This window comes from Hypanus sabinus, chromosome 4, assembly GCF_030144855.1.
Source record: "Hypanus sabinus isolate sHypSab1 chromosome 4, sHypSab1.hap1, whole genome shotgun sequence".
In the NCBI taxonomy this organism is placed as follows: Eukaryota; Metazoa; Chordata; class Chondrichthyes; order Myliobatiformes; family Dasyatidae; genus Hypanus; species Hypanus sabinus.
The window spans coordinates 8,460,881-8,475,109 of record NC_082709.1 but is presented as its reverse complement, the minus strand read 5'-3'; the positions used below and the strand labels follow the sequence as shown (position 1 = coordinate 8,475,109).

At 39.5% G+C, this 14,229-nt stretch overlaps 1 protein-coding gene across 1 annotated transcript in view; it reads right to left on the bottom strand.

Annotated features, from left to right (window-relative positions):
- Positions 1-13,961, bottom strand: part of LOC132392463 (protein mono-ADP-ribosyltransferase PARP14-like) — an 82,975-nt gene extending 69,014 nt beyond the window's left edge. The window contains exons 1-2 of the mRNA XM_059966338.1: positions 13,626-13,961; positions 72-211 (exon numbers count right to left, since the gene is read on the bottom strand). Of these exons, the coding sequence (XP_059822321.1) occupies positions 72-211; positions 13,626-13,818 (333 nt within the window). The 5' untranslated portion in view covers positions 13,819-13,961. The remainder of the gene's footprint in view (positions 1-71; positions 212-13,625) is intronic.
- Positions 13,962-14,229: the final 268 nt, after the last annotated feature.

The window sequence follows — 14,229 nt, the reverse complement described above, 5'->3', positions numbered from 1 at the left end:
TAATGTCAAAATTGAAAAAAATCATAATATTGCTTTATGATTACCATTTACATAATGTACATATAACTTACATTTTGTTCTGGAGTCTGTGTTGCTCCTGTCTCATCCTTGCCCACAGCTGTCTCAGATGGAAGTCTGACAGTAAGATTGATAATCCCTTTCCCTTGCAGATCAACCTGGTGAGTTTTCTTCTCCAATACAAGGGACCTTACTAAATAAATTATTAGAAGCAATTAAAGATATTAAATTTTGCTTTAAGTCGCCATGTTTCAAATAAATAACTGAATATTTTGGACTGTACCACTGACAGTAAAAAATTAAAGTGTTTATTTTCTTCAAAGTCAAACGCTGTATGTCAATACATTATTCTGCCAATGTTCAGTAGAAGTCTCATTGTACAAATTAGCACAGCAATACTGTCTGAAAAGTTGTACATACATTCACCTGTTTCCATGAAGTGAGAATGTAACTATATAATAATTCAATGCAACTATATAATATATAACTAGATAATTCAAAAGAAGAAATGGCAGCTGTAGTAACATAAACAAAACTGGAGGAACTCAGCAGGTCAGGTAGCATCCATGGAAATGTTTTAGGCCGAGACCTTTCTTCAGGACTGAAAAGGAAGGGGCTGAATCCAGAATAAGGTGGGGGGAGGTAAGGAGGCAAGCTAGAAGGTCAAAGGTGAAGCTAGGTTGGTGGGAAAGGTCAAGGGCTAGAGGAGAAAGAACCTGAGAGTTCTGTAGGAGAAAGGGAAGGAGGAGGGGACCCAGAGGAAGTGATATAGCAGGAGAGAAAAGGTAAGAGGCTAGAGTGGGGAATCGAGGAAGAAGAGGGGGAGAATTTTTTTAAAGCAGAAGGAGAAATTGGTATTCACACCATCAGGTTGGAGACTACCCAGAGAGAATATGAGGTATTGCTCCTCCACCCTGAGGATGGCCTCATCTTGGCGCAAGAGGAGGCCATAGATTGACATGACGTGTTCAGTTTTGGTTACCTCACTAATAAAAAATGTTAGTAAACTGGAAAAGGTGCAGTAAAGATTTACAAGAATGTTGCCAGGACTTGAAAACTTAGTGAAAAGGAGAGTTTGGACAGGTTAGGAATTCATTGCTTGGAGTTTAGGAGATTGAGAGCTATCATAATTATAGAAAACTACAGCATAGAAACAGGCCTTTTGGCCCACCTAGTCTATGCTGAACTATTAATCTACCTAGTCCCATCGACCTGCACCTGGACCACAGCCCTCCATATCCCATCTCAGCTATGTACCTTTCCAAATTTCTAAGTGTTGAAATCAAACCTGCATCCGTGACTATCCTCTGAGTGAAGAAACTCTCCTCATGTTCCCTGTAAACATTTCACCTTTTACCCTTAACCCATGACATCTGGTTCTAATCCCACCCACCCCAAGTGGAAAAAGCCTGCTTGCATTTACCCAATCCATACCCTTCATAGTTTTCTAAATTTCTATCAAATCTCCCCTAAATCTTGTACACTTCAAGGAATAAATTATTAAACTGTTCAATCTTTCCCTATAACTCATGTCCTCAAGTCCTGGCAAAATCCTTGTGACTTTTCTCTATACTCGTTCAACCTTGTTGACACCTTTCCTGTAGATAGGTGAACAGATCTGCACACAGAGCTCCACGTTAGGCCTCACCAATGTGTTATACAACTTCAACATAACATCCCAAATCCTGTACTCAATACTTTGATTTATGAAGGCCAATGTGCCAAAGGCATTTTTTACATGACCAAATCTACCCATGATACACTTTCAGGGAATTACAGATCTGTATTCCCAGACCCCACTGTTTTACCACACTCCTCCGTGCCCCACTGTTCACCATTCAAGTCCTACCTTTGTTTGTCCTCCCAAAATGCAACACCTCACAATTGCCGGCATTAAATTCCATATGGCATTTATCTAGCTGATCCACATTCCACTGCGAGGTTTTATAGTCTTCCTCACTGTCCGCTACACCCCCAATATAAGGTGATCTTACAGGTGTATAAAATCATGAAGGACATAAATTGGGTAATTCCACTCAGATATTTTCCCGGTACAGAGGCAGTATCGATAACAGCTTTTAAAAGACAATTGGACAGGTACATCCTTCAAGAGGACCACAACCTTGTCATAGTTTGGAGACCTGCGTCCCTTGCTAGGGTCACCCATGCCAAACATATCAAAGAGAGAAGCCAGACTAAGAGTTGTCCACCAGACCTCAAGGTTTGGCTCAGGGTTTGACCGAAACCCTTCTGGTCAAGATGGCAACTGCAAACAGTTCTTTGGGTGACATCTTCGAGATGGTTAATTATTTCACTTTTTCTATGCCCATTACTTACTCTTTTTATCTTAATTGTGTTTCAGAAACTGTTCAAGTTGGTGACTTACAGTTCGGAGTTCAATTGAGAGATTTTGTGCTCAGCTGTCCCCAAGAAAATTCCAGCAGAGGACTGCAAGTACGAGTTCCCCCAAGCAGGAGATGAAAGACAGGCACAGGGCCATGACTGACTCCATTTCTCACTGATCAAAGTATCGAGGAAGACTGAAACCGAGGTGAATGCGGAGGGGGCCAGATCAGCACGTGTCAGGCTGGAAGCTGAGAGGCTGCGGGTTGCTGATCGCTCCCCACTGAAGGCCTGAATTCAAACAGTTTCTCTTCTCGAGGCTGAAAGGAGATGTATTGAGAATTCTGAGACATATCTGATTACTGGTGTGGACTGTGGTTTATTGTGGTCTTCCTCAGTTTTTCTGTTTTCTTTCTTGCTGCTGATTGACAGGTGGGCAATATGCTACTTTTTTTGGGCGATAGAAGGGTTAGGGGCTTGATGTTACTGTCGCAGTTTTTTTGCATGGGAGGTGCTTGGGGTTAGGGGTTTGATGTCTCAGCTGCTGTGTCTAGTTTTTGTGAGAAGGACGGGACTGGGGTTTGTGAGTTTTGTTTCTTTTTCGTATAGTGGTGGGGGGGGGGAGAGAATGCCTTTTCTTTCATTGACTTTCAGGTTTCATGACTATTTGGAGAGGAAATCTCAGAGTTGTATTCTATGTACATACTTTGATAATTAAAAAAACAGACCTTTTGAACAACCCTGACAGATAAAACAAAATTGTTACAGAAACAGCAATGAAGAATCTTTCTACATCAGTGTGTGCAGTATTCATGAGTCTCCACTTGGGACAGATGTGACTTCCAGTAGTGAAAACCAAGAGGAAGCTACTGACATGAGGAAAGAAGCCCTGAACACTTCCAGAGATGGAGGACCTTCATTGCTGTCCTAAATACCAGTGGTATAACAGTAAGGACAGGTACATGGATTGGAAAGTTTTTGAAAGTTATGTGCAAAATGCTGGTACCTAGGACTAGTTTGGTTGGGGTAACTTGTTTGGCACGGAGGGGCTTTTTCCATGCTGTAAAATTGCATGACTCTATTAAATGCATTTTATTAAAGTATTGTGCAATGGACTGATCAGAAATTTTGAAATCTATGGATCAATACCAGCTTAATATATTAAGATTCAAGACTAAAAGCAGAGAGCAGTGAAGTTAACCCTAATTGTCCCCATTTGACGATACAACTTCTATTACAAAGTTCTAATTCTCACCACAACTCATAACACAAGTAAACAATATCGGCAGTAAAAAATACTGACAGTCATCAATGGCAAAAGTAAAATGTTTTGACTAGATGGCATTGGCCTTCAGTTCCTGGCTACTGACTTCCATTCTGTTTATCGTTACAACTTGTAACAGTGTTGTAACTTGAAACATTGACAATGTAAATATATTAAAGCTCTAAAATGTTTCAAAGTAAAGGCTGTGGGGGGACGTTACGTGATGACGTAGGATCGAGACGTGGAAATCCAGCTTTCCCGTAAAAGCCAGTAAAATGATGTTTAAGTGAAGAAAAGTTAGTAAATATTTTTTTAAAAATTACTTATAAGCTACTCAGGGTTGTCTTAAGATATGTCTCCTAAACAGATGCAGAAGAAAACTACTACTTTGAAGACAACACAAGTTGGAAAAGAATCAAGGCCGGCCGCCATCAAAGAGCCCCGGGCTCAAGTGAATTTTACCTCCGGCGATACAGAACAGGAAACTGCGGCAACATCAACCGTCTCCAAAAAAAAGAGCAACAGGAATTGCGCATGCGTGAAGGAAGGGGCATGCGCAAACACGAGCAACCCAAACTACAAATCCCAGCTATGACCGGAACTGAAAGTGAAAGTGAATATGAGGTGGAATCAGATTCTCTGGATAAATCAGACGAAGATGAAGAGACAAATAAAGAGCAACAGGAAGAGGTTGGAGGTCATATTGGAGACATTAAAAAATCGTTGGTGCAAATAAAGCATGAATTAAAAGTAATAAAAAATATTAAAAATATTAAGATTATGTTTGATAAAATGATTAAAAGAGGACAAAATGGACAAGAAAATTAAAAACTTGGAAGAAACAATGGGAGACACCATTGATAGAGTGAATAAAATGGAAGATAATATTTCTGCCTGGACATCAGAAAGAAAACGGTTGTTGGAAAAAGTGGATGTACTTGAAAATTTTAGTAGATGAAATAACATTAAGATTGTAATAAAGAAGGTATAGAGGGAGAGGATCCAATAAATTTTTTTCAGAAATGGATTCCGGAAATTTTGGAAATGGAAGAAGGAACCCAGTTAATTGAAATTGAAAGGGCTCACGAAGCCTTAAGATCAAGACCTCAAGTTCACCAAAACCCATGATTAATCTTGATAAAATGCTTAAGATATCAAGATAAAGAAAAGATCCTGAAGGCGGCTGCCCAACGTGCCAGAAAGAGAAATGGGCCATTGATGATAGAAGGGAAAACAGTTCTTTTCTATCCTGATATAAGTTATGACCTTTTGAAGAGAAAGAAGGAATTTAACCCAGCGAAAAAAGTTTTATGAGAAAAGGGTTATAAATTTATATTGCGTCACCCAGAAACCCTGATAATTTTTTTGGATGATGGAAAAAGAAGATTTTTTACTGATTATCGGGATGCAGAAGAATTTGCACAAGAACTCCCAAATATTCGCTAATCACAGCCAAGGATTTAAAAGTGAAATGGATTAAAGATGAAGACAGGGACAGTGAATGGAGTTGATGGATGTTTAAGGAGAGAAGAATATTTAAATATATTCGTAATTATATGATACAGGGGGAGAAAGGTAAAAATTTGAGAAATATTAATCGAGAGTAGTGATATTATTTTTTCTTCTCTTATGTATATACTTTTTTATGTTACGGGGGAGCTGGGAGAACTTCAGATCGATTGTTACAGGATTCACGTGTGTAATCATGGCGATTGCCATGACTCATACAATGGAGGGGGGTAATGTGTTTTTTTTAATTCACATTAATAGGGGGATATTTTGTTTTTTTTCTTTACAATCTATTTTTCTTTAATCTTTCTTTCTTTGCCTGGTCAATCGGGGGGGGGGGGGGGGTGGGGAGACACATAGCAACACGGAGAATTTTAAAAAGATTCCCTAAGGTACTATGAAAGTTGAGAAGTTAAGTATTACTATAGACTGGAGTAACGCTGATAAAAATAATGACTAATTTTACTGAATTTTTAAAGTTTTAATGTTAATGGGCTTAATGGACCAGTGAAAAGAAAAATAATTTTAACATACATTAAGAAAATGAAAATAGATATAGCTTTTTTTTTACAAGAAACACATTTAACAGAGATAGAACATCAGAAATTAAAGAGAGTTTGGGTCAGAAATGTTATTGCAGCTTCATTAACTTCAAAGGTGAGGGGAGTTGCAATTTTGGTTAATAAAACTTTATCAATTAAAATACAAAAAGTAATTGATTGTGCAGGGAGATATGTAATTATACATTGTCAATTTTTTTCAGAACTATGGACTCTTATGAATATTTATGCACAAAATGAAAATAATGTAAAGTTTATACAAGAGGCCTTTTAGAATTTGGCTGATGCACATGACAAAATATTAATAGGTGGAGATTTTAATTTTTGTCTAGACCCAGTTTTATTATGGGATAAGATAAATGCTGATGTTGAGATAAAGAAATCTATATTAGCAAAGAGACCTTTAATTCAAAATGAACTTATTCCTTTTACAATGGATAACCAACTTTTATACAATTGGTTTCAAAAAGGGATTAGATATATAGGAGATTGTTTTGAAGAAGGTATATTAATGTCATTTGATCAATTAAAGAATAAATACAAAATATCAAACAACATTCTTTTTTGTTATTTCCAATTAAGGGCTTATTTAAGAGATAAATTGGGTTAAACAATGTTATTGCCGAAACCTAATGAAATAGAAACTTTAATTCAAAAAGGAAAAATTTTAAAAATTTATTTCTTGTATGTATAGTTTGATTCAAAACAGGCAATTAAACAAGGAATTCATAAGTCAAGACAAAAATGGGAAAGTGATTTGAATATTAAAATTGAAGAAACAAGTTGGTCAAGACTATGTCTTGATAGTATGACAAATACAACAAATGTCCAGTTAAGATTAGTGCAGTATAATTTTTTACATCAATTATATATTACACCACAATAAATAAATAAATTAAACCCAAATTTATCTGATCAATGTTTCCGATGTAATCAAGAAATTGGTACTTTTTTACACTCTACTTGGTCTTGTTTTAAAATTCAACCTTTTTGGACAAATTTAAGAGTTTTATTAAAACAAATTATTGGAACACAACTTCCACATAATCCAACATTATTTTTACTAGGTGATATTGAAAGGATAAAACTGAAATCCAAACTGAATAAATATCAGAAAGAATTCATAAAAATTGCATTGGCAGTAGCCAAAAAGGCTATTGCAGTTACTTGGAAAGCGGATTCATACCCAAGTATAGATCGTTGGAAGAATGACATTTTCAACTGTATTCCACTTGAAAAAATTACTTATAATTTAAAAGATAAATATGAAATATTTCTGAAAATTTGGTGCTCTTATTTACAAAAGATAGGATTAAATATATAGGTGCTCCGAAGATAAAATTATTGGTTATTTGGGGAAAGAAATAAATATATATACTAAAGCTATTACGAACTCCGTGGAGCATGTGGGGATCTTCCGATATCCAGGCACTCTTTCTTTTTTCACTTTCTACAAGGATATGTTAGTGGGGAGGGGTTAAGGGAAGGGCTGATTTTTTTTTCCTTTTGTAACTATTTGAAAATCCAATAAAAAAAATTTATAAAAAAAGTAAAGGCTGTAGTATGTTTATTATTTAGAAAATCTATGGATTACATTCATTAACACATAATTTACTGCAGGATGTTACACAATTATATTAGCATTATAATTTCAGAATTATGTAATAGAAAACCCAGCTGAGTGGCAACAAAGACTAAGTGCACGGGAGCACTTCAGTTACTGCACAGCCATGGAGCTTAGAGGGAACAGTGATACGTCTTTTGTCCTGTCCAGACACTCGTCACTTTGCTTGCAACTTAAATTTTATTCTTTTTCTCATTCCACAGATGTTCCCTGACATCCTGAGATTTTCCAGCATTTTCTTTTATTTCAGATTTCCAGCACCTGCAATTTTTTTGGATTTTCATGTGTTACACATTGCTGTTCCCAGAGCTGTATCTAAATTCAAGATTCAAATTAAAGTTAGTAACTCATTTATTATCAAGCTGCATACCTTGTGGTATGGGAGAATGCAATGTACAGTGTATACCACAATATATTGCATGATGCAGCACCTTAAAGACAAATGGGTGTTCCTGTGACATTAACAAAGATCTTTATTCATTCTGCGATTATGTAGGGGGAAATGATTCTTCCTCAGATGCCAGTATTTTCTATATATGCTGATACCAGAATTAACATTATAAATTGCCCCCAAACTGATATCATGAATAGCGATTTCTCTAACTTCCCCTTCCCTCTTCTTTTCTCTTCACCTGCCTATCAACTCTGGACCAGAACTCTGGCCCCACTCCATCTTTCTACTTGATAAACATGTGGCCATCCAAATCTCTGTTGTCTGTGTGGAAATTGTGGCAAGGGTTAATTAATGTTGAGGCAAGCATAAGGTTGCAGACAGAGTGAGGCCCGCTTCCCTCCTGCACTGCTGGAGACAGGTACAATTTTGCCTTACTGCAATAATTAGGTAACTGAAGGATTTAAGCAACACAAACCAAAGGACATTTACCAACTTCTAAATAGTTTTATTGGCTCATTTTTTGTCCCCAACTTCCACCATGTCCTCAAATTTACTGTCCGTTTCCGACACCTACTCCCCTTTCTCAATCTCACCGGCTCTATCTCCGGAGACAGCTTATCTACTGATGTCTACTATAAACCCACTGACTCTCACAGCAACTGGTCTTTACCTTTTCTCACCCTGTTACTTGTAAAACCGCTATCTCCTTTTTTCAAATCCTCCGTCTCCACTGTATCTGCTCTCTGGATGAGGCTTTTCATTTCAGAATGAAGGAGATGTCCTCCTTTTTCAAAGAAAGGGGCTTCCCTTCCTCCACCATCAATGCTGCCTTCAACTGCATCTCTTCCATTTCACGCATGTCTGCTCTCACCTCATCCTCCCGCCACCCTATGAGGGATAGGTTGCTCTTGTCCACAGCTATCACCCCACCAGCCTCCGCGTCCTGCACGTAATTCTCCAGAACTTCCACCTTCTCCAAGATGACGCCACCAAGCACATTGTTTCCCTCCCCACCCCTACTTTCTCCAGGGATTGGTCTCTAAGCAACTCCCTTGTCCATTTGTCCCTCCTTGCAAGCAGAACAAGTACTACACCTGCCTCTACACCTCCTCCCTCACTACCATTCAGGGTCCCAAACAGTCCTTCCAGCTGAGGCAACACTTCACCAATGAGTCTGTTGGGGTTATTTATTGTGTCCAATGCTCCTGGTGTTGCATGCTGTATATCAGTGAGACCCAAAGTAGATTGGGTGACTGCTTCGCCAAGCAGTTGAGATGGTAAAAGGGCTAGTTCATTCTGCTGACATTAGATGGCAAGCCATGTATGCACCAATGGCATTGCACCTGTAGGAAGTGGTAATCTAAAATTATAAACTGTCTACAAATATGCGGAACTGAAATCATTTAATGATGCACATTGTTCTGGTGGTCTGAATTTTTGGTCTGTTCCTCGAAAATACCACTGTTGCTGGGCATGTGATTGTGGGGGTAGCTAAGAAAGAGTTGCCTGCGTACGTGACAAAAATGATATGAAAACTCTGGATCTCTGGGCTTTCGAGAGAGACCTTCAGAATGGGCTCTTGTTTGTGCCTAAGGAAGTCTCTCTGGTAGCGAGCTACTAAATAAAAAGTTGTTGTTTTATTCTCCATAGTACTGTGATTCTTGCATCGGGTAATAAGTAGAAATCAGAACAAAAGTCTAACACAGCAACACTCCATCCACCAGAAGAAGCAGGATCTCCCAGTGGCCACCCATTTTAATTCCACTTCCCATTCCATGGCCTGCAGTACTGTTGCATTAGGGCTCACTCAGGTTGGAAGAACAACACCTTACATTTTGTCTGGGTAACCTCCAACCTGATGGCATGAACATCGGTTTCTCAAACTTCCAGTAATGCCCCCCTCAATCATGATTTATTTTACTAGTGCACAAGGGAACAGTATGGCCCTTGTCACAACACTGTTCTGAAGAGAAATAACATTTTAATATAGAATTGAATAGCAGTTACACATACTGACCATTTAATAAACTGTGTTATGTTTGAATTCCTTACTTGCAAGATCAATCGCCATTTGCAATACAATTGTTAAAAGTCAATTGAAACTACAAGCTAACAAGTTAAGCGCATGGCCAAGTGGTTTAGGCTTTGGGCTGGTGATCTGAAAGGTCATTCGTTCAAGCCTCAAGGAGCACGTGCGTCCTTGAGCGAGGCACTTAACCACATACTGCTCCTGTAAGTTTATAGCCCAGTGGCAGTTGTTGGTCCAATATGGACAAGACAAGACAGCGATACGATAAAGAGAAAATCTGGGAAATCCAAACAACTCACACAAAATGCTGGCGAAACTCAGTAGACCAGACAGCATCTATGGAAAAGAGTACAGCTGATGCTTCAGGCTGAGACCCTTCAGCAGGACTGGAGGAAAAAAGCTGAGGAGGAGATTTAAAAGGTGGGAGCTGGTGAGAGAGAAACACAAGGTGATATGTGAAACTTGAAGGGGGGAGAGATGAAGTTGGGAAGTTGATTGGTGAAAGAGATACAGGGGGGAAATCTAATAGGATTTTATATGGAAGAAAGAAAAAGGGGAGGAGCACAAGAGGGAGGTGATGGGCAGGCAAGGAGATAAGGTGAGAGAGAAAAGGGGATGGGGAATGGTGAAGGGGGGGAGATATAGGCCTGGAGATTAAAGAAATATGAAGGGGGATTGAGATGTATAACTGGAATAACCAGTATTGATCAGCAGTAATAGTATCTCTGCCGATTAACAGGACTCTGAAAACTCACACTCACATTCCATTCACAAACTACACATCTGCCAGTCAGGCACCTCCTACCCCATACGTAGAAGAGCCTGCAGTCCCCACATCCATTAGCCACCTCAAATTCCCAAAACCTCAGTCCTGAAAGACTGCTTAGGGAAAGATCACCCGTAAGTGAGCTGTTGTCAAAGGAATTATCAGTAATTTAAATAGTAGTAATTAGCAAATTACTAATTTTGATTATTATTCCTCTACCTTGGATAAACTAGGCAAGCGAAGTAATGGAAGCAACACTTGAGTCATCGATCTGCTGACAAGGTTCTCTGATAGACATCTCGGACTAAAGCATACAGCATGGACAGCTCTGCAAAAGGAGTATGATGTTGTCCCTCAAGGTAAGAGATCAGTATACTGAGAGAAGAAATAAAAGTGTAGACTATCTTCTAAATAGTTTAATGCTTCCTTGACATAACTATAAAGGAAATTTGGATTAGAATTATTTCTACTTTTCAATATATTGCACAGATTCTAAATTTTAAATTTGGCGATAACACGATGCCTTCATATTAGGATTTCTTACCTTAGGACATAGAAACCATAATACAGGCCCTTCAGCCCACAAAGCTGTGCCGAACATGTCCTTACTTTAGAAATTACTTAGGGTTACCCATTAGCCCTCTTTTTTTCTGAGCTCCATGTACCTGTCCAGGAGACTCTTAAAAGATTCCACCTCCACCACCTTGGCCGGCAGCCCATTCCACGCACTCACCACTCTCTGCATAAAAAAACATACCCCTGACATCTCCTCTGTACTTATGTCCAAGCACCTTAAAACTGTGCCCTCTCATTCTAGCCATTTCAGCCCTAGGAAAAAGCCTTTGACTATTCTCCCTATCAATGCCTCTCATCATCTTATACACCTCTATCAGGTCATCTCTCATCTTCCATCCCTCCAAGGAGAAAAGGCCAAGTTCACTCAACCTATTCTCATAAGCCATGCTCCCCAATCCAGGCAACATCCTTGTAAATCTCCTCTGCACCCTTTCTATGCTTTTCACATCCTTCCTGTAGTGAGGCGACCAGAATTGAACATAGTACTCCAAGAGGGGTCTGACCAGGGTCCTATATAGCTGCAACATTACCTCTCAGCTCCTAAATTCAATTCAACGATTGATGAAGGTCAATGCACCATATGCTTTCTTAACCACAGAGTCAACCTGCACAGCAGCTTTGAGTGCCCTATGGACTCAGACCCCAAGATCCCTCTGATCCTCCACACTGCCAAGAGTCTTCCCATTAATTCTGCCATCATATTTGACCTACCAAAATGAACCTCTTCTTATCAGGGTTGAACTCCATCGCCACTTCTCAGCCCAGTTTTGCATCCTATCAATGTCCCGCTGTAACCTCTGACAACCCTCCACACTATCCACAACACCTCCAACCTTCGTGTCATCAATAAATTTACTAACCCATCCCTCCACTTCCTCATCCAGGTCGTTTATAAAAATCACAAAGAGTAAGGGTCCCAGAACAGATCCCTGAGGCACCCCACTGGTGACTGACTTTCATGCAGAATATGACCCACATACAACCATTTTTTGCCTTCTGTGGGCAAGCCAGTTCTGGATCCACAAAACAATGTCTTCTTGGATCCCATGTCTCCTTACTTTCTCAGTAAGACTTGGATGGGGTACCTTATCAAATGCCTTGCAGAAATCCATATACACTACATCTACTACTCTACCTTCATCAATGTGTTTAGTCACATCCTCAAAAAATTCAATCAGGCTCATAAGGCACGACCTGCCTTTCACAAAGCCATGCTGACTATTCCTAATCATATTATGTCTCTCCAAATGTTCATAAATCCTGCCTCTTAGGATCTTCTCCATCAATTTACCAACCACTGAAGTAAGATTCACTGGTCTATAATTTCCTGGGCGATCTCTACTCTTGAATAATGGAACAACATCTGCAACCCTCCAATCCTCTGGAACCTCTTCCATCCCCATTGATGATGCAAAGATCATCGCCAGAGTCTCAGCAATTTCCTCCCTCGCCTCCCACAGGAGCCTGGGGTACATCTCGTCTGGTTTCGATGACTTATCCAACTTGATGCTTTCCAAAAACTCCAGCACATCCTCTTTCTTAATATTTACATGCTCAAGCTTTTCAGTCTCCTGTAAGCCATTCCTACAAACGCTAAGATCCTTTTACGTTGTGAATACTAAAACAAAGTACTGTACCCATTAAGTGCCTCCGCTATCTCCTCTGGTTCCATACACACTTTTCCACTGGCACACTTGATTGGTCCTATTCCCTCACGTCCTATCGACAAGAAAGCTTCCAGAACACACTTAACAAACTCTACTCCATCTAAACCCCTTGCTCTAGGGACATGCCTGCCAATCGATATTTGGGAAATTAAAATCTCCCACCACGACAACCCTGTCATTATTACAACTTTCCAAAATCTGTCTCCAAGATTTCTGTATTTGCGAGCCATCCGCCTCTACCGCCGTCTCTTCAGTTTGCTTCCTACCCCAGCAATTCTAGTTTAAACTCTCCTTAATAACTTTAGCAAACCACCCCGGGAAAAAAAACAGGAAAGGACATAGGATACAATTGCAAAACGTAAAATAACTTCAGTTCCAGAAGCAAATAACTTCTCGGCAATATTTGATATTTTGTTTGATTATAAACGGATTTCCTCATAACAGTTGGACCGACAGACGTAAACATATTGGCAACAGTGATGAAGTATTTGTGGAGCGGAGCGACAACATATTTTCATCACGGGTTTGCAGCCTATCAGCGCGGACATGAATACGAAACTTTCTGAAAGCAAACAAGTGATAGCACAAAGTTTCCTCTCCTTTCACCGGGCAATAAACCCGGCCAGCTTTTCAATCTGTGATCATTAAAGATATTGCAAATACTAAGCTTACAAATATTAATGTTGCAAAATACAAGAGCTTCAAGATCTGTTGGGCTAAATTCTTCTCCCTCCCTCATTACCGAGTCTTCCTCCTCGCCGTTTTCTTAACTGACACTGCACTATCAAAACCCAAACAAATGTGCTTCTGAAATTACTATAATCTCATATGAAATGAATTCTAACGATTTGTGAGCTAGTCAGAAACTCACGCACCTTCGTCACTAATGAAGCGCACCGCTGCTCGGTTTGAGGCAGGATCGTTATATTCCACGATACATTCTCCGCCGTTAGATCTCTTCTTGCTTTGGAAATAAATCTGTAGTTTATTTGTTAAAAACTTAGCGTCGTCCAAATCCCATTCGCCCTCGACTATCAGAGGATAGTCGAAAGCACCCTCTGCCGCCATCTTCCACAAGCGAATGGAAACTATTGCCGTCTTCTCCGGTATTTTGCTATCAGTTTCACTTTCGTTCTCTGTGAAACGAACTCTTTTTTTTAAGCTTGTATAAAATAGGAACTAACCTTGCACTGTTACTTCCTTTCCTAACGTAAACACTCAAATTCGCCGTTGAATATGCCCAAAACGCACTTTGTACCATGAAATCAAGGTATTACTGATATTAATTGGATACATTTCCTGTAAGCACAAAAAGCATGTGACATATTGGTCTTATTAATCGAAACTTGGGCGATAACCAAAATCGGCCTAATCCCCTCGGTGGAGTATGTTGTTTACGCAAACAGCGCTCTTCACTGATGCACACACAGCAAACAGGTTTGAATCTTGAAAAGCTGGGTGAAAGAATTGGAAGTCAGC